The sequence below is a fragment of the Taurulus bubalis genome, assembly GCF_910589615.1.
Source record: "Taurulus bubalis genome assembly, chromosome: 5".
NCBI lineage: Eukaryota > Metazoa > Chordata > Actinopteri > Perciformes > Cottidae > Taurulus > Taurulus bubalis.
Window position 1 is genome coordinate 26,945,157 of NC_136593.1, and position 19,552 is coordinate 26,964,708.

Below are 19,552 nucleotides of genomic sequence, written 5' to 3' on the forward strand. Positions count from 1 at the left end.
TAAACAATAACAAAACAGCCCTTCAGTAACGTCAACTCATCTCAAACGTCCCCCACGTCTATTTGGACACAACTTTCCCGATATGACAATAAATGCAATAACGACCCCACGTTAAGCCCCTCGCATGCGTTTACGTGCGTGCACTTCTGTCTGTCTGCAGCTAGCTAACAACTAGCTGCAGCTTATTTGCTTGATAAAGCAGACGGAGTGTTGTTTTGAAGCGATGCTAACGTTAGCCCGCCGCCGTTATGTCACTTATTCCCTCAGACCACAAACGTGACGATTCGTTTGGAGTCTCACGTCTATCTGGGGAAACAAAATATGAAAAAGCTCGTAGTGTCGCTTTCGCCTCCCCGCTGCCCGCCTCGGTGCTGTCGGTACCGGGCTCCCTTTGTCCTCGCTAGCAGACTCACGTTAGCTGAGGGACCGGGACGCAGCTAACGGTGCTAACCCGAAATCTGGTCCCAGCTGTCACGGCTCGTGTAACGGGCTCCCGCGGCTCCTGTGCGCGTTTATAGCTCCGCTATTATCTGACGAGGCTCGTGCACGCACGCACCGGGCTCGCGAGCCAGCAAAACAGCGGGTTTCAATCTAAAGAAAAGGCCTCCGAGCCCGATCCCATCCCGACATTGGCTCGCCGGGGAAACAAGACAACAGAGGAAGAAAAAAAAAAATTGCGAAAGACATCCCTCGCAACCCCGCGGAAGCGAAGCGGCGACGCCGGAGAACAACTATGTCCGCGGAACCGCACTCGAGTACGCGGGTTGACACGCGTTGAAATACGGACACTGGACTCGGGTAAACGTGAGAAAAACAGTGTTTTTATTACCTGCTAACACGCTTCGCTCAGCCAGCAGCAGACAAGGTGGTCACGTGACGTACGCTGCCGTGGCGGTGGATGCTCCCTTCTCCGGGTCACCACCAACTTCCATCATTTGGGATGGACGTTTGTACTTTTATATATTTATATGCAAATACATATATATCCATATACATACATATATTGTATGTTGCGTTCATCGGAGATGCACGTATCTACATCATTTCTATTGGGCCAATAGAAACTTGATATCATTAATGGCAACATCTAGATTAGAAGTGGACCATTTTGAATTCAAGAGGAAATATTTAGATTGAATAAACAATGTCATGCATGGACAAATTAAACATTCCGTCAATACATTTACTTTTTTTTTATTTACTCTTTTTTTTAAAGATTTATTAGCTTGTTTTTTTCAGATGTTTATATCTTACAATATCCTCAGATTCAGTCACTTGTAAAAACATTCACGAGGCATGTATAAAAAAAACAGGGCATCACCAAGTAGACAGATCAATCCACACACTTCCTCAGACATATACATACAAATGTATGCAATTGTCCCAATGTATTTTACACATACATATACACATTTATATATAAAATACACTTTAAAAGTGTTGGTTATTTGTTCAATTTCTGGTCGTAATTGGGGTTTCTCTTTTCAATATGTCATTATCCTGAATACTAGAGAAAAGTTCCATGTAGAAAAGGAAAACTATGATCGCCTGTGGCAGTCTTTCACAGAAAGACCAGAGCAAGGCAAAAACGTAACTCAAGCCTACCCTGCCTCTACCAAACAAGGAAACAAGCAGAATCACTCACTCCTTGATACAAAAAAAGAAGAAAGAATAATGTTTTACAACTGTGACAACCAATGTATGTGCCTGCCGCATCCAACTCAGGGGTAGAGTCCAACAACTCTCAGTTCTCCTTGCATCCTTCCTCCTGGATGGTTGAAAAGATCAAGGTGAGCTACCACAGATCTCCTCCCTAGTTCCTATGGAGTCCCAGAATCATGGGGGGGACGGGGGGGGGGATTTAACCCCAGGGATTAAAGGCTCCTCAATCGATCAATAATCAGATCTGATTTGCTTCCACTAAAGTTACATTTTCTAGGAACACCAGAACGATTACAGATCAGAATTTAAACACCGCTTATGGTCCAATCTGCCCAAAAGTATTCTGGTCAAAGAGAACATAAGCAAAAGGGCAAAGAGACAATATATCCTTCAGAAGAAGCTATAAACACCCCGACCAACTGAATAAAGGTGACGGAGAAAGGGGGAAATAAATACAAATAAAGAAAATTAGAATATCAGCAGGGGGTATGCCTGTCAAATCACACACAAAAAATAAAATAAGCATTTGTTGGGATAAATTCATAGCACTGCATTTAGCAATCTCAATGTTTCTTCTTTACATCATCTCTGTAAGAACAAATATGAACACAAAGTTCCATTTTGATTGGCTTCTTTGTTTTTACTTCAGCAAAGAGAAGAGAGAACTTCTTGGTGATTGTTGTGGGACAGGACGGGCTGCTCCAACCAGTAAATAGTCTATCAAATGTCAAACTGCACTCCGGTTCGGTCCTTCGAACCCAATTGTCTCTTCAGTCGTGCTTCTTCCTCTCTCCCCCTCTTTTATTGCCGTCCATTTCAGTGAGAGAACGAAAAAGGAACTTTTAGAAGAAAAATTCCACATGTATTTCACAAAGACACCGTCTTTTAACAGAGGAAGCAGCGGTAAAGAGAAAAATACCAGAGCCTAATCCCTGCGGGTTGGATATTTTAAATTCTGAATACATGTATTACTTGAATCTTGATGTTTCTTAAAACTCTTCAGAGTTCCTCAGTGGCAGACGTCGCAGCTCTTGAAAATGACTAGTTCATCATTTGTACATTTTAATAAAAAATAAAAAAAAGGGGAAGGAGCAACGGAATAATTTGGGGAGAAAGGGATAGAGGAATGGTGGACACTAACATACACAACAACAATATTCAAAGCTGCGATACTGTGGGGGCAAGATCATGCTCCTGAGTCCACATGTGAGGAAAGGAGTGACAATTCAATGAGCAAGAAGCATACCAAAGACAGTGACGTCAACGGACTTGAAGAGGGAGAGGGATGGAGGGACTAGGAAAATGTCTGGACGAGGGTGTAGTGATGGTGATGGAGGAGACGAAGAGGCTAGCTCCACAGTCCTGCGTAGTTGCCGTGCAGGCCGGAACAGAGCGGTCCACCGGCCACAAACAGCTTGGTGCCAGAGTCGTCGTAGCAGTGGGTGTACACCGCGTTGGGGAAGGAATGAATGTCTGAGAAGTAACTCCTCCACGTCTCATCGTGATTCTGAGAGTTGGAGAGCAGGAGAGGAAAGTTAAGAATGAGGAGAGAAGGAAGGAGATGCAGTGAAAACTAATCTATGACAACTCCAGTTCAGCACTTCATTGTTAAGAGATCAATAAGAAATACTATTGTACCAGCCAGCCTTTCCCTGTAGAGAGTTTGAGGATGCCATCTCCTGGGAACTTCCGGTACCCTCCGCCTGGATTCAAAGGGTTCTCTAGAAATCTCTGGGCCCGGATGTCGTAGAAGAGAAGGGAACCCTGGCCGGTGCCCACCGTCACAATGTGCTCGTAGAAACTCACTGAACGGATCCCTGCACGGACAAAGATGTCTTGAATGCATAGCTACTCAAACAGCAGTATCTAACATGGAAACATGATGTAGTTTAGGGAGGTAATCTACCGGTTCTCTACTTCTACCATTACTGTCACAAGTTTACAGATTACTCACCACTTCCTCTCTCTCTTGAATTGACCGACTTGATGCTGTGTGTAGGCTGCCGTGGATCCAGAAAGGAAACATGGGCCTGAGAACCCACAGCGTACACAGACCAGTCCTGTCCATATGCCAGACACACATTCTCTTTGCAGTGAGGCAGCTTGGTGGACAGTATCTAAAGGGAAACACCAGAGAATGTTAAATGGGAACCAAGTAAAGATGATGTCAAGAACAGTCCTTTCTTCCTCTTACAGTTTGGACACATGATTATTAGGAGTGGGGGAAAGAAATCGATTCAGCATAGTATCGCGATAGTTTGCGTGGCGATATTGTATCGATACACGGAAGCCAAGTATCGTTTTTTTTTTGTGGGCGACCGTGGCGCAGTGGTGAGCAGGGTCGTCCTCCAATCAGAGGATCGGCGGTTCGATCCCCAGCTCCGCCAGCCTGTGTCGATGTGTCCTTGAGCAAGACACTTAACCCTAAATTGCTCCTGTAGTTGCGCCTACGATGTATGAATGTTAGATAGTCCTGATGTGGCACCTTGCATGGTAGCTCCTCTCATCAGTGGGTGAATGATTCCCATGTAAAGCGTCTTTGAGTATTCAGAAAAGCGCTATATAAAATCAAAGAATTATTATGTAATCAATTATGGGAGGCATCAGAGAGAAATGCGCCGTCCGTGTGTAAATCAAACTGGCTGCTGGTACACTCGTAGCGCTGGAAGCAGCCGGTGTTACGGATTAACATGCGACCGTGTTAACTGGTGACTTCCGGCCGAAAGTCGCCAGTTAACACGGCCGTAACACCGTCATCCCGACGCAGTTCCTGGAGAAGTAATATTAAGAACCCAGACACGGCGGCGTTTGATGCTCCGACCTCTTTGGGATTTTCACAACAAGTATAACGCAGAAATAGTAGTTATTTTCATGGTGGAGGCAGAAATGGAAACTCTCTGCACGGAGATAAACCAGAGATAAGCCCCGCCCCTTCTCTAGCGCGTCCAGCTGGAATGACGCGACAATGCAGACTGCAACACAAGCGGTTCAGTTTGTCAGGTGCAACATTTATGAAAGTGTTGGTCAGATTGTCTGCTTGAAAATCACATTTTGCTGCAATAAAAATGATTGAAATGAGATGAACAGGCTGAAAACGTCATCTTCTTAGATACAATATGTTGACTAAGTTTTCCTTTGAGGACAATTTGCGTTGGAAAAAAAGGGAATTAAATCTCAATACTCAATATATCGCAGAATCGTGATAGTATCGAATCGGGACCCAAGTATCGTTATAGAATCGAATCGTGGGACCTCTGGACCCCTAATGATTATGAGTATGCATGGCTGTGGAGCTCCATTAAATAAGAAAATGTAACAATATTAGGCGAATATTTGCCATTTGGGTGAGAAACTGATCTCACATACAACTTAATTGGCAGTGTAAAAAAGTATGAATACAACGTGTAGACAGCTGTAGTCCCCCTGTCCTCCCTTAGTTGAATGTAGCACTGTGCTATGCAGTATGCAGAGAAAATGCATCACATGATGTATTAGTCACACTAAAGTAATGGGATTTACCTTGCACAAGTTGTGCTCAGCTTTCCAGAGGTGGAAATAGCCATCCAAAGACACAGCACCCAGTTCCTAGAAAGAGAAGACACACAAGGGAAGACCGGTGTAAATAACTGAAGCCAAGGTGTGCGGAGGCAGAAACAACGGGTTCTGACAATCAACTTGTTTGCTTTGAAACTTCAAATACATCGTAGGTTTGACCACGACTGTGGTCAGCTTGAAGGGCCGATACAATGGATTCCTCTGGTAAAGAAATGCATCAAAACATCCACTCCTGTAGCACAATTCACTCCTCTGATGTCTATGTGTATGCTAAATATCCAACTATAAAGCAAGGATTTTGTCTGTACCAGTGTGTCCTATGTATGTATGTATGTATGTATGTATGTATGTATGTATGTATGTATGTATGCATGTATGCATGTATGTATGTATCCTTTGCATAATAAGTTTGCTTGACCCGTTTAAGATTGTGTGCTCAGACAGATTTTGATTAAAAAGGAGGTACAAGCAGGATATGTAACTTAAAACAAAGCTCAAACCATTCTTGTATAAACAAATAGGGTTGTAACTTGCTACAGTACATCCAGATGACAAAACCTAAAACATGCGCCACGCCGATCTAACAAAAAATTAATAAAATGATAAAGCTAAAAGTTCCTCAAATTATCTCCTTGTCATATCCTGTGTTTTTTTCTGAAAACTGACACCAAGCATATTAGGCATTGTAAGAAATATTTCATCGAAAGCGCAGTCACATGGTTTCCCAGGACGGGGAACCTTACTTTATGGTTGTTGTTGAAGGCCAGGGCACGGACTTTACAGTTGTATGGGTTAGTGTACTCTTTTGGGATGTCCTTGAGGGCACGGTGGGAGATGTGGGCGTATGAGGGTACTGCCTCTTCATTCTGACTTTGCTCAGCCTGGCTCATCACTTCCTCCGTCACCTCCCACAGGCCCATGGAGCCATCTCTGGACCCTAGGAATTGAAAAAAAACACACATCTTGATTACTGCCTAGAGTATTTATGTTTCCACTAACAGCATACAAACGGGATGAATAGACATGGGATTGTCCTCATGGTATGTCGAGGGCATTGACTTGTGCACTGCCCAATGCTTACACAGCAGGGCTTATTCATACAACTTCACTCATATACCCGACTCACCAGAAACCGCCATGTTGTCACTGATCCATGCAATGGAGAAGATCCAGTCATTGTGACCTTCCTGAAAAACAAAAACCGATGTAAATGCAAAACAATCTTATGTCCTTATGCTTGAATTGCTGAACAGCTTTTGCTAAATGGTGGCTGGGAAATATTACCAAAATATACATCATGGTTATAAAAATCATAGTATTTCACAGCTCTCCGGTTGAGAGAGACGAGCGTCATCTTGTTATGAAAAGTGTTGAATAAGTGGAACATTTTACATTCTTTGGCACTAGGTCAAAAGTCAGCGAATCACAAACGTCTAACAATATTAAAAAAATGTAAACAATATAATAGAGGAGCCCAAAATGCCACCTCTAATACAGCAAACCCTCCATGACACGCCAATGCTGCTATGCTTACAAGACTCAAACATTGTGGCAAGTGGGCACAGTCCAACATATTCTGCAGGAATCCTAACAGAATGAATTACAGTGGGCAAAGAGAGGATCAGAAATAATCAGCCTTGACAAACACACACACACACACACACACACACACACACACACACACACACACACACACACACACACACACACACACACACACACACACACACACACACACACACATGTTGAGAGAAATGTCTTTTTTTTGTATAACCTATTTGCACTACATCATCTGTATTCGCTTTATTTGTTGGACAAGAGAGAACCGTTTTTTCAATTCCTCTGTATGTTTGGTTCATTTCGAGTAATTGACAATAAAGCTGACTTTAACAGACACAAACCACTTACATCTCCCACACAAACAGGGTCCAGTGTGGGCAGCTGGTAGATGGCCAGGCTGTTGGGGTTGTCTCCTCCTGTGGCGAGCAGAGTTCCAGAAGGGTTGAGTTCAATAGCGTGGATCCCACAGCCCTGCTGGTCCAGCCGGGCACGAGTGCCTCCTAAGGGTTGTTGGTATTGCCGCCCGGCCACCACTGCACCCACCACTCCAGAGCCAGCAGCATTACACTCCCTGTCCTTCAGCATGGGAATGCGTGTTATCTGCCCCGTCAGGACATCAGCTACAAAAAGCTGCAGGTAAAAGGAAGAAAAGACATCTGGTTAGAATATCAGATTCAAGAGTTAAAACTAAAATAATACCTGAGCCAGTGATCTGATGAAAACACCTGGGCTAACGGAATGTATGTATAAAAAAAATAATTAAGAAATATGTTAACGGCTTAATATCATACAGTATGATATTAATCTTATTAGAATTCAGGCAAAGTGAAAAGAGGCATCACAGTTCAATGTGACTTTTGTGACGCATCACTGGATCAAAACAACAAAGTAACTTGCTTATTCAACACATCACACTTACTCTGATATCAGTCTTTAGATACGCAACCTGTTCATGGTGTTTTCATGACAGTTGCAATAAGATTGCTCTTCTCTGTATATAATAACATATGAATGCATGTAATCTTACTGATTAAGTAACAGTACTCTCATATTTTGGAACATCAAACCAATAAATGCAGGTTAGTAACAAAATGCCATCTCACCGTGTTACACTTGGTCCCACACACCACCTGCCTGTGGTTGAGCCACTGTGACGCAAACACCTTGTTGAGTCGACCCAGGGAGAACTCTCTCTCCTTGAGGATGCCAGGGAGCCTGCCGGCTGCAAACCCCCGAAGGCTCCGCTGGAGCCGTAACTCGTGCTGCTGTTGAGGTCTGAACTCCCGCCCCCGGAGGGCACATACCACCGAGCGCCGACCGCACCACCACTGCTGGGCATGACGTGATGAACAAGAAACACGGCTGCGCTTGTGTGGTGCTTGACACCAGCCCAGCTGAGGAAAGCGATGGGGGGAAAAACGTTTTTTAGTGGCGAAAGTGTTACTTTTATCAAGACCAACATTATTTAGGAGACTATCAATAATTCTGTTTTACTTCGAATGGTGGAAAAGTTAGTCTACAATTAAGTCGTCAGAAAATATCATCTAAATTGCATCAGATGCAAACCGTCTATGCTGAGCCTCACTCATCCCCCAGAGGACCAGATGCATATCTGGAGCTGGTCAGTAGCGTTAAGACCCTAAGTGGATCATGGGAGTATTGACACGCATTGGCATCCATTAGGATGGGTTATCAATTTACAGGCCTAGTGTATGCAAGAGCCTTGAATTTTATATTGTTTAGGTAGGGCAACATTAATAGCAGTCTATGATGTATATTCAGACCACAACTACACAGACCTCATAAGACATACCGACTTAATTATCACTGGTAAGGAACACTTTTTATGTTATTTCACACAAACAAAAACACATGCTGAGAAGTGTATAGGTACACCAGTCACACTTTTATCTGACCATTCATTTACACTTTGCAACACGAAGCGGCTTGTTTATGGGCATATACAAATCTAACTTGGCCTGTAAAATTGAAAATTGTCCTCCCAAATCACAAGATACAACCTCAGGTCACAGCAGAGCTTTAAAAATGATATTCTACTTTATTGTGTGTATTTATCATTTTGCTTTGGCTTTATAGGGATATTTAAGACACCAATATTGTGTGTGTGTGTGTGTGTGTGTGTGTGTGTGTGTGTGTGTGTGTGTGTGTATATATATATTATACACACACACACACACACACACACTATAATGTGTTTTTTCTTCCTGGATCGCAAAAGAATCGGTGGTGCCATCTGCTGTCGTTTTATTATTATAATATTATTATATTGTGATCTTTGATAGCTGCGTCTCGTGTGCGATTAGCAGACTGAATAACAGGTGTATTGCTGTGGATGTGGCTTCATGCTACTGATGCATGATTGCGGCCCCCATCATAACCGACACATGCCTCAACGTCGTTCACATAACACTAACGCTACATGACGCAGTAAAGGAAGATCGTACATTATCTCAAATGTTTCAGTTTCAAAGCCAAAGCGCATTTTATTGTGTCAGCAACTGGGCTCAGTTGATTCTATAGGAAAGATGTTAGTGATGATGATGATGAAAGTCTATTCCGTGATCTTGGATCTACGGTTGGTCTGCGTGCAAGTGAGCTATGCTAGCTAACTGTCAATTAACGTTTCCGCTAAGTTAGCTTAACAGCTAGCTACGGCTAATGTTGTGCCTTATAATAATATGACGCTGTAAGACAACATTCAGTTTTTAAATGGCGATTAACGCTCTTCTGAGTGGTGACTATTGAGTGACAGGCGATGCCCCCGAGCGAACAAGGGACTGTCAACCTCATCCACCAACGAGAACGTTGTTTAATCGCGATTACAATTAAATAATAATAAGACGGGGCAGCTAGCCCTTCGGCTAACGTTGACACAGCCGTCGGACACCGCCGTGCTAACAGCAACGGGCAACGTCGCTGACTGTCAAATGGAAACACCCCGTTAAGAGGACCGCAGAGGTGGTCGTTTAGTGTGTGTTATGTCCATATAGCATCATATACTGGGGGGCTTCACTGGTTAAACCGTCACCAGTCTGACACGCTCAGCTAAACCTGGTTAGACCGATGCTAGTAGCATGCTAACCCAACTGACGAGCGTTAGCCAGCCAGCTAACGTGAGTTTCCGCCTACCTGTTGTTGGTCCTTGGGCTCCCCTGCCTTCCTTTTCCTGCTAACTGTTTTTCTCGCCATAATCTGATACACACAGCTCCCTCACCCACATGGAGGGTAAAAGTGACGCTGGACACTGGATCATATAATGGCGATATGCTATTTTTGTTTCTCGGCCCTCGCTGGCAGCGTCCGACGACGAGCAAGGGCGATCACATACGGGAGAGGCAGGTTAAGATTGTCGCTGACCTACTATCATTAGCTTGCCTCCGAGGCTCCCAAGTAAAACTACACTGTGGTCGTACTCCTTTGTCAGCTTCGACAGCGTCGCTAGCTACAACCAGCGGGTACACACTCTCCTTTCCCCCTGCCAAGTCGCGTCAGCAACGGCGAAAGCATTGGGCAGCGCGCAGCCGCACTCAAATTAACATCAACAAAAACAAGGTCGTACGTGAACGTGCGCGTACGTGCGTGCTCGTTCACGCCAACTCCGTGAGATCGTTTATCAGATGTTGTTGTTTTTTCTCTTTCTCCCCGATTTAAATACATATTATTATTGTTTCAGCATGAAAATAATGTTATGAAATTGAACAATTTATCGTAGCGCTATATGAAGTTTAATATGCCCATATGTGAATTTCATCACAGTAAGCTTTTGTTTACATTTTTATTTCAGGAAATATGTCAATACAATCAAATCATGATGTATGCTTTGTTAAAAAAAAATGCAGTTTTATTAAATGTCAGATTAACAAAAATAACTGAAATATATATATATATATCATTTATTGGGCTATTCTGTCTGTTATTCATGCCATATGTATATTTGTTAAAGTGAACATTGAGAACTTCTAGTGGCCGTCTGGACAATCTTAGTTTAAAGGGAGGAAATCATACATCTCTTAACATTATAAATTCTTCAGAGATTCTTGATTTTTCTGAAGGGGGACTTATTTGGATGAGCACAAACACATTGTTGATGTGGAAATCTGAGATCACAAAGATGTCTTGGCACTACGTAGGACCTTCACTCATGCCTGTGAACAGATGTTATGCATGACTCTTATTTTCTGTTTATTAACGCTGGTGAGCTCAGGAAGACCAATAATTGGCCTCTATTCTGACGCATAATTGTCTTTTTTTCTGCTGACTGGGCCACACAGTTAGATGTTTCCAGTTACCACTGACAATACCTGGATGGACACTCATCTGTTGTAAACTGAACAGAGAAAATACAAATGCATTTGCCGTAGAAGAGAACAAAAAGGAAGCAGGAGAGTTGTGCTTTCTCATCAGCTTCTAGTATGTTGTGACCATACTTGAGAAAATAGCCTATATCCAATTGAGCTAAAAAAATTACACAACAGCAACGATTAACAGTCTGACCACTGAAAAGATGTGCACATTTAATCGTGAGGATTTTCCAAATCATTCAAGAATAAATTGAACATTTTGTAAATCACATTTCAGGAGATTGGGAAAGAACACTCAACTCAGCCAACTCTTATTATACCATTGAGATATATTAACTTTCATTAGGTTCATTAGCGTCCATTAAATTATGCTGTGACTTAGAGATGGATCTGATACAGAAAGCCTTAAACATGATGCCCTAATTAATGACAACCTACTTGCCATTCATCCCCACACAACGAGGTGATTCTAACAGAAATGGAGTAGGCATTGATGGAGGAGGTCCAGAATCTGCAATACTGCATTCACTCCAACTTGTGTGGCTGTTGGAGGAGAGGCAAGTGGACATGTACTTGCTTTATATATACATGATTATGGAAACCACACTTATGTATGAGTTATGCAAGGCAGCAATACTACCACTTGTGTTTGTCTGGAAAGTAATTTTATCTTATTCTTCTTCTTTATCACAGTAAATCAAAAAGGAACTGGGTGAAAACATGTATTTGTGGATCATGTCAGCCATACCAGACAAAACATATCAGACAAAACACTGGCTTGAATAAGGATGCTAGGTCTAACCTGACACCTTGCCCATGCCGTGTTGTTTGCCTAGTTTTAGCTGTATTCTATATTCTTGGAAATAAACTACTCTATTGTATTTTTTGGTCTAAAATTGATTTGTGGGTGGAAAATGTTTTGTAACTGGAGAACATAGGACAACATACTGGACCTGCCCCAAGCAAAGTGCTACTTCTCCAAATCACATTTTGCTAACTGTAAATTTGTAATCCGTTACCATGCCTCTCATAATCTCAATCAGTACCACAGAGATCAAGATTACAGGAAATCCTGAGCAGACATGCTTTTCAAAACATTTACGCAGCACTGAACTCAGACATATACTATGAAAACAAAAGATCCTGGCCGTCTTTTAAACATATGGGGGAAAAGCTCTTAGCTGGTGGTGACAAACTTGTGTTAACTTTACATTTAAGACTGTGGAGATGGCAACAAACCTAAAATCAAGATAAACACTCATTTCATATTACACATGACAAAACAAAGTCATGTTTGATTAGATTGTTTGGCATGAAATCCAATAACAGAGAATAAACAATGGCGACCGCTGAAATCAAACCTAATCTAGTCACATCCACATTTTAATCAAGGCTGGAAAACCATTCATCTCCCAACAATTATTTGAGTCAACAGTAACACAATATGAAACGTCTCTATTGCACTGTGATGTGGCTGCAAAAACAACCCTCACATACATTTCTTTTTTTTTTAAACCTCACCCATTCTTTCCAGTCTGCAACTGAAGTCCATGACAGTTAAACATGAGTTAACATACATTATCATCGCAAACTAAATGAAAGTATCAGTAAACTATTTTAAATAAGATGATTATGAAACGTGTGTGTGTGTGTGTGTGTGTGTGTGTGTGTGTGTGTGTGTGTGTGTGTGTGCGCGCTGTATGTGACCCATCAGTGCCAGTGGGTTATGGGATATTTCTAAATAATTCGTAGAGAGGAACTTTCACCATTTATCCCCACTCCTTTAACAGGCCCTTCCAGTGCAGGTTGAAGAGCGTACCGGGGCAGCAGCATCTCTTGTGTTCTGAGTAATAGGGTCTCAGGATTTATTATGCAGTTCCAAAAACAGAAATCAAAGACATGGAATCTTTATGCTGACATGAAAAAGTGCTCAAATGAACAGAAAAACAGACATTGAATTAATGAAATAATAAAGTAGTAGGGGCAGAGCACCAGAGCAGAGAGGGCACTTGTTGAGAGTCAGTTGTCTGCCTGGCGACTGGGATTTAGTTTTCTTTTCTTTTGGACTTTTAATGTTAGTTGGTTCAGTTTGGCGAGAGCCTCCTCAAGGCCCCCGATCCTCGCCACCATTTACTAGGTCTGCACAGAGCAGTGGAAGATGGCAGCTTAGTCGTTTGGGGGTTTCAGGAGTTCAAACTGGTCTTTAAGTGATGTACTTAGAACCCGTCTCCAGCTCCCCCGTATTCGGTGCTGCAGTTTTGCCTGCAGACAGATAATACTTCCAAGTGGAAGTAAATCGAAAGGGCATTAAAACGCCACAGCTCGTTCTATCCAATATCTCCTTTCCGGCTCAGTCAGTCATTCTTCCCATTCTTCAATACCCTTGTTGTACAAAATCCTGAAGACTAACCCCAGGATTTCTTAGAATAAAAAAGAAAGAAAAAAAACACCACCATGAAGTTTTGTTACGCTTTTACCCCCTCCACTCTAGGCACACAGTCTTTAAGAAGTGCTGACACAATACGTTTTAGCACAGAGAGAAATACAACCTTCTCCCAGCTGTCCCTTCCACAGCCAAGGCAAGGGCAGGGCATGGTGTGAGAGGGTAGGCAGAAGGAAAGGGGCCGTGTTGGGTAGTAGCGGGAGGCAAGCCCTGGGTTGGCTGGTTAGCTTTGCTCAGCTAGCTGCTGCCCGAGCCATCAGGTCCTCTAGAGCCTTGTCCTGGTCATTGTTGTGGACCAGCAGCACCTCTTTGATGGCGTCCCGCTGAAATCCCATTTCGCCAAATCTTGACATTAGCTCAAGGAACTGCAAAGCCTGGGAAGGATGACAAAATAAATAAAACTACAATAGCTAAAATAATCTATTAATGTAATCTATAGCCTTTGATCTTAAATATCAAAAGATAGGGTGGTGTAGGGGTGTCGCTCATATTTCAGAGACTAAACACTTTTATAGCTGGCTATTATTTGACTTAACGTACAAACACAATGCATACTCTGAAGGTGTACAGTTGGCAAATAGCAAATTGTACAGACCTTTTCCTCTGAGCATTGGTACATCTCTAAACATTCCTCCACTGCAATTGCATCGAAGCCCCGCTCACACAGACGCCCATGGACAAACAGGTAGTCCAGAACCTTAGACAAACAATAAGTACATCTTTATTAACAAAATTAATTGGATGGAAAATAATGTTTTTTGTAGGGTTAATGTATTGTTCTCTTAATGCGGTTTGCACCTTCACCTTATGTGATGCGCAATGCTAGATTACCATTTAAAACCAGCTAGTGCAAATCAAACCTGTCATACAAAGGCCCTTGATTAAAATTTTCCCCTGTTATGCGACAGTGGTTGGATCGATCATATTGTGTAGTATTAGCTGTACAGATCACAGAAACATATCTATTGCCATAACTTTTGAGACAAAAGAAGGTGTGATGAAATAACTTTATTTTAAGGCTATATTTACAGAAGAACTGCACTGAACAAAATTACACACGCACACAAACAATTAACTGTTGAAGGATGAATTTGCTAGGAATCCAGATGGCTGTGCATTTGGGCAAGAGGTTTTCGCACCTGTTCCACATTCTGCCCTTGTCTCTGCATGGCCCGGAGGACCCCTTCATAGGAGTAACCCATGCCCACGAGGGTTTCCACACACTGCCGCTCGTTGGGGGTCATGCTGAGCAGCGCTCCACCACAGGGCAGACCGGCAGATCCTGACCCAGGGTTGGCCTGGAGTAAAAACATGAATGAAGGTCAAGTGGGGTTCCTAAAACTCATTATTGACCATCACGGGTTAATCAACAACACTATTCCAAGCAAACTATGCACAAAATTAGTCAGGCAGTATGTGTCTCATGTATCTCATGCTCACCGGTTTTGGTGCGCCACTCTTTGTGTGGCTGGTTGGCTCGGGGGCAACAATAACTTGGGTCTTGGGTGTGGTCGGTGGTGGGCTGCCGTTGGTTAGGTGCTGTCGGGGAGCAGGGATGGGTGCGGGGAGTGGGCTGTACCTCACTGGCTCTGGGTCACCAGAGTCAGAGAGCTTGGGAAAAGTGAGGGAGCGGATGTTACAGGGCCGATCATCGGCATCAAACCCCGTTCTGCCAGGGTGTCCAACTCTGTCCATATCCAGCAAGGCAATCAACCCGTTGGGTTTATGGGAAAAGCCAGGTTTGGCTGCTAGGCTGGTGTTGATGCTGGGAGGAGACGGGCTGTTTCCACGCGACCCTGACCCCATCTGGGAAACTTCTGGTGGGGACACAGAGGGAGGAGGTTGGGGTGGGGGCTGGGGCTGGCTCTGGAGGATGTTCCTGAGCTCCTCCCTATCGTCCAAGGTTTTGAGCTCCAGCTTGTCAAAGGGGTCCTCTTCCCGCTCAAAGTCTGCGAGGTTGAGGCAGTGCAGCTGGGGAGTGCTCGGCTGGATTTTCCTGGGGCCAATGCTTGGGGCAGGCAGTGGAGTGAGGATGTCGTTATGGCACAGCCCTGCCATGACGGGGTTCAGCGCTGGTGGTAGAAGGTCCTGGTCCTCTGCAGCAGACCGGGGTTTCTTCCCACCACCAGCATCCATGTCCTGAGCCTGTGCCAAGCGCTCCCTGCTCTCTGCCTCCTGCTTGGCTGCTGCCTCCTCTGCTCTGGCTTCTGCTGCTCTGGCCTCTCCCAGTTCAACCCCCCAGCGCACACTGCGCCTTTCCAGAGAAAAGTCATACTGTTGAGACCACAGTAAGAGGAAGGTGGACAAAGAGGGCACATGGAGTGAGTACAAGAGCCACACGACAGTCCAACTTAGCTCATACAACATCAGATTTCACATTTTGGTTGCTGTAATTTAAAAACAATAAAAAGGTACTCCAATGTTTTAAGCAGGTATGCTCAATGCCCAGCAACAACCAAAATAACTTCTGATACAAAATGCCTTTCTATTTACAGCATGTGGTTGACTACACCTTGCCATCTGAGTTCTGGTCCAGCATGACTACACAAAAAACATAACATTGATATTACAAGACAGAGGGCGAGGTCTATCAGGTCTATCAGTGTCATAATATCATAGGTCAGCCCGGTGAAGCTCTGCTGAAGATTCTGCTGAGATGCATGTAAGTGCATCATACCAAAGCTTACACAAGTGCAAAATCAACCCATTTTCCTTTGCCTTACCTGTGAGTCCACCAGCAAAGAGCCACAGTCTGGGAGACAGAAACCGACAGGAAACCCCACTTTGGCTGGACAGCGGAATTTGTCACTGATCTTGAAGGGAACGTCATCAAGGTAGCTGATGGGTCCTGTGTACAATAACAAAACGAAGTTAGCATATATTGAAGAATAGCCACCTGGAACCAGCAGACCTCAAACCTACACTTCACTCAACTCAAAAGGATCAATGTTGTCAAACAGTGAAAAAAGAAAGTATTAAAAATAGGTCCTCACCATTGTTGTATGAATCTGATCCAGACTTCCTCGCAGCCATTTAGAGACTCTGAAAACAGACATGAGTGTACACCAGGTGTAAAGTTAGTGAGCAGTGGGAATGCCACATTATTTTAAATATAATATTTACATGGACGCTAAATATATCAACAACCCCAAAAAAGGTGCAACAGTATGAAAACCGCACCAAGAAGATTTCCCCTGCCCTTCCTCCGCCTGCCTTCGCTCGTGTCACTTCTTCTGACATCTGGTAGATTCTAATATTTACAGAATGTCTTTCACTGAACTCAGAAATTGGTCCGGCAGAACCGTTTTAATCAAAGCATACGAGCAATGACACTTCATCACATGCTGGTACAAATGTTTTTATCTTTTCAAATTAACATTCTTCAGTTTCTCACTGGCTTTGAACATTCCTCTGTTTTGCATCTCGAGTCACATAATCACATTATTTGGTCAAGCCTTGCAACAGTGGCGGACATTATCAACAAAGAAGGCACTGTTTTCACATCCGCTGAACACAGAACTTTGATCTGTGTGCTGGTGAAGACTAGTGGAATAAGCTCAAAATCAATTAGTATAACGCTTGCTTGCATAAAATATGACTAACAGATATTGCCCAGTAGAAGTGAAAGGCTATTTAGCTACCAGCCTGCATTTAGATGATATTTTGTAGCGGGAAAATAAGACTCAGGCAAACCCGCAATAAGAGATTAGAGACTGTTACAGAGACCTGGCTCCATCGTGGCATCCCGGACGAAGCTATTACACTTAATGAGCACAGGACTACGGTGGGATTGGAGGAACCGGACTCGTGTTTGAATCAATAATCCTCAAATAAGAGACAAAATTAGTGGAAAATGTTAACTTGATGGTTTTTTTTTGCAAAGATGCCAGCCATATAATCTGCCCAGAGGATTCAGCGTTGTTTTTGTTGCTGCTCTCTACAGACATCTGGATCCAACAAAAGAAAATAGCACAACTGTTTTTGTTTGGATTTTCTTGCATAGCACAAATAAAATACCACTGCATTTTGTTAAACAAAACTGCAAAACAGCAGTCTGTAATACATATAAATCTGCTTGAATATCACCAGCAATGGTCAGAGAAGACCCAAGGCTCTCCGAGAGATTGGCAGAGTGACACCATTAAAAACACATCCATGTAAAAATGCACTACACGAACCTGAGAGCTGTTCACCGTCCATTAGCCCCAATTTCGAAGTGAGGCTCTATAATGAACTTGAATCTAGACTACAAACTCTCTCATACACGACCACAGTAATGGGCCACACATGATCAAGAATGATCTCACGATCAGGAGGTATTTCTCAATCAGTGACGTGATGTCAGAGACCCTGTAGGTTGGTGATGATATATTAGTAACGAGCTATAATGTCATATAACGCCACATCCACCATGTACGCATGTCCTGCGTGGCAACTTAAGATTGTTCACGAAGTTACAGTACAACGGGACGCGTCAACGTAGTCGCGTTAGCTAGCTAGCTTCCAACTGCTGCAAACTTAAAAACGACTAATCAAAAAGGATCGCAGTTAACTACTATTCATCACATGTTTGGGAAAGTGTGTATTCAAACGGATGGCGAGGCTCCCCGGCTGTCACGTAGCAGGCACGCCGAGGTACGCTCATTAGCTCGAGTGACAACTAAAGTTATGACAGTGTTAATTAGCAACAAGCTAAGCTATTATTACTGTGGTCGCTCCTAGCTCGGATAACAAGTTAACGTCTCGCGTGACACGAGTCGGTCTGGGCGAACCAGTACGACCCGGGGAATTAATTCACTATATAACCACGAGCCGCTGGAGAATGTTGTGTTTTTTTTGGGGTGTTCGTGCTAATACGCACAGCTTCGCCAGTGGCCTGGCTGTTACAGTGTCTCTGCTGCCACCGCCCCTGGAACCGGACTGAGCTCCCGGTTCTCCGCTCACCTGTATCCGCTCCGTCCTGGGGTTGCTTTTGTTTTCCCGAAATCCAAACGATGCCTTGCCGGGATGGCACTCGAATGTGATCTATTCTCAGGGAGAGTTTTATTTATACTGAAATCTCTTTCCTGCTTCAGCGTGGGACGCCATCTTGATTTGTCAAGCTCCCTTTTCGACTAGTTCCTGTCTGACGTCACTCACCGACGTGAAGTCAGAACATCGCAACATTAGAGAGATAAGCCAGTCTGCTGGAAACCTCATGTAAATAACGGCAAAGACAATATATATCATACAATATATAATATCATACACTACTTTATAACATGAAGGATTTTCTACATCAATTTCATTGTTTACCTTTAATTTACTGTTCCCTTATAACTCCATAACTTACTGCATGGAAGTCCAAATACACATAAAACAAATAAAGATTTCCTAAAAAGAGAGACATGAGAATCGTATCGCTAGTGAACAAACTCACTGTCTATAATAGACTATAACTGGCTCAAATCATGTCAAAAAACAATTATTACCTGAAAGTATCCTACGTTTTTTTAATGGGAAAGAAAGTCAAGATGATTTCTGCTGCTTGACTTCTTGGGTCTGTGATTTGTTTAGAGATGGCATATCGATACTATCAGGTACTTTAGGAAGTACATTTCACTATATTGTACTTTATTATATTGCAAATGTAGGCCTGTATGTAGGCAATGTCAAACGAGAGTTGTTTTCATTGCTGTTGTGCCTTTATGTAAAAGTTGATCAACAATTGACATGTGCTGCTTTCACTATTAGTTCAGCGTCATCAGTTGTGACAACAATTAGTTTTTCTCATTATCTGCATAGCCGAGTTGATTACATCCTTCACTGCTACCATTTGAATAAATGTAAAAGGTACTTATGTTGATAGTTTGACAGTCTTATTTATGATGAATACTTAAAACAAATTTGAGAGAAATGACAGTTGTAACTTCCCTTTGACTTTTCTGAGGCAGTCATGTTCCACCAGGTGTCTGAGGAGGTGCCCATAGCAACTAATACATAACAAAACCAATACAGCTAAGATAAAAGT

The 19,552-nt window shown here is 43.1% G+C and overlaps 2 protein-coding genes across 4 annotated transcripts; both read right to left on the minus strand.

Moving 5' to 3' along the window:
* Positions 1–2,832: 2,832 nt before the first annotated feature.
* On the minus strand, positions 2,833–9,987 carry dcaf12 (DDB1 and CUL4 associated factor 12; the record flags this gene model as incomplete). Of its 3 annotated transcripts, none has more annotated exons than XM_079217689.1 (9): positions 2,833–3,169; positions 3,301–3,479; positions 3,617–3,779; positions 5,182–5,247; positions 5,961–6,154; positions 6,344–6,404; positions 7,126–7,407; positions 7,881–8,156; positions 9,928–9,987. In XM_079217689.1, the coding sequence occupies 9 exons, from the start codon at positions 9,985–9,987 to the stop codon at positions 3,011–3,013; spliced, it is 1,440 nt and encodes a 479-aa protein (XP_079073815.1). In that variant the 3' UTR covers positions 2,833–3,010. The 3 variants fall into 3 exon arrangements, with proteins under 3 accessions (XP_079073815.1, XP_079073814.1, XP_079073813.1); XM_079217688.1 differs by having other exon boundaries at positions 7,881–8,168; XM_079217687.1 differs by having other exon boundaries at positions 7,881–8,171.
* A 1,305-nt stretch (positions 9,988–11,292) lies between these two features.
* On the minus strand, positions 11,293–16,617 carry ubap1 (ubiquitin associated protein 1). Its single transcript, XM_079218068.1, has 6 exons — positions 16,536–16,617; positions 16,266–16,390; positions 14,983–15,816; positions 14,682–14,840; positions 14,138–14,239; positions 11,293–13,916 (listed from the first exon to the last, which is right to left on the minus strand). The coding sequence occupies exons 1-6, from the start codon at positions 16,573–16,575 to the stop codon at positions 13,776–13,778; spliced, it is 1,401 nt and encodes a 466-aa protein (XP_079074194.1). The 5' UTR covers positions 16,576–16,617; the 3' UTR covers positions 11,293–13,775.
* Positions 16,618–19,552: the final 2,935 nt, after the last annotated feature.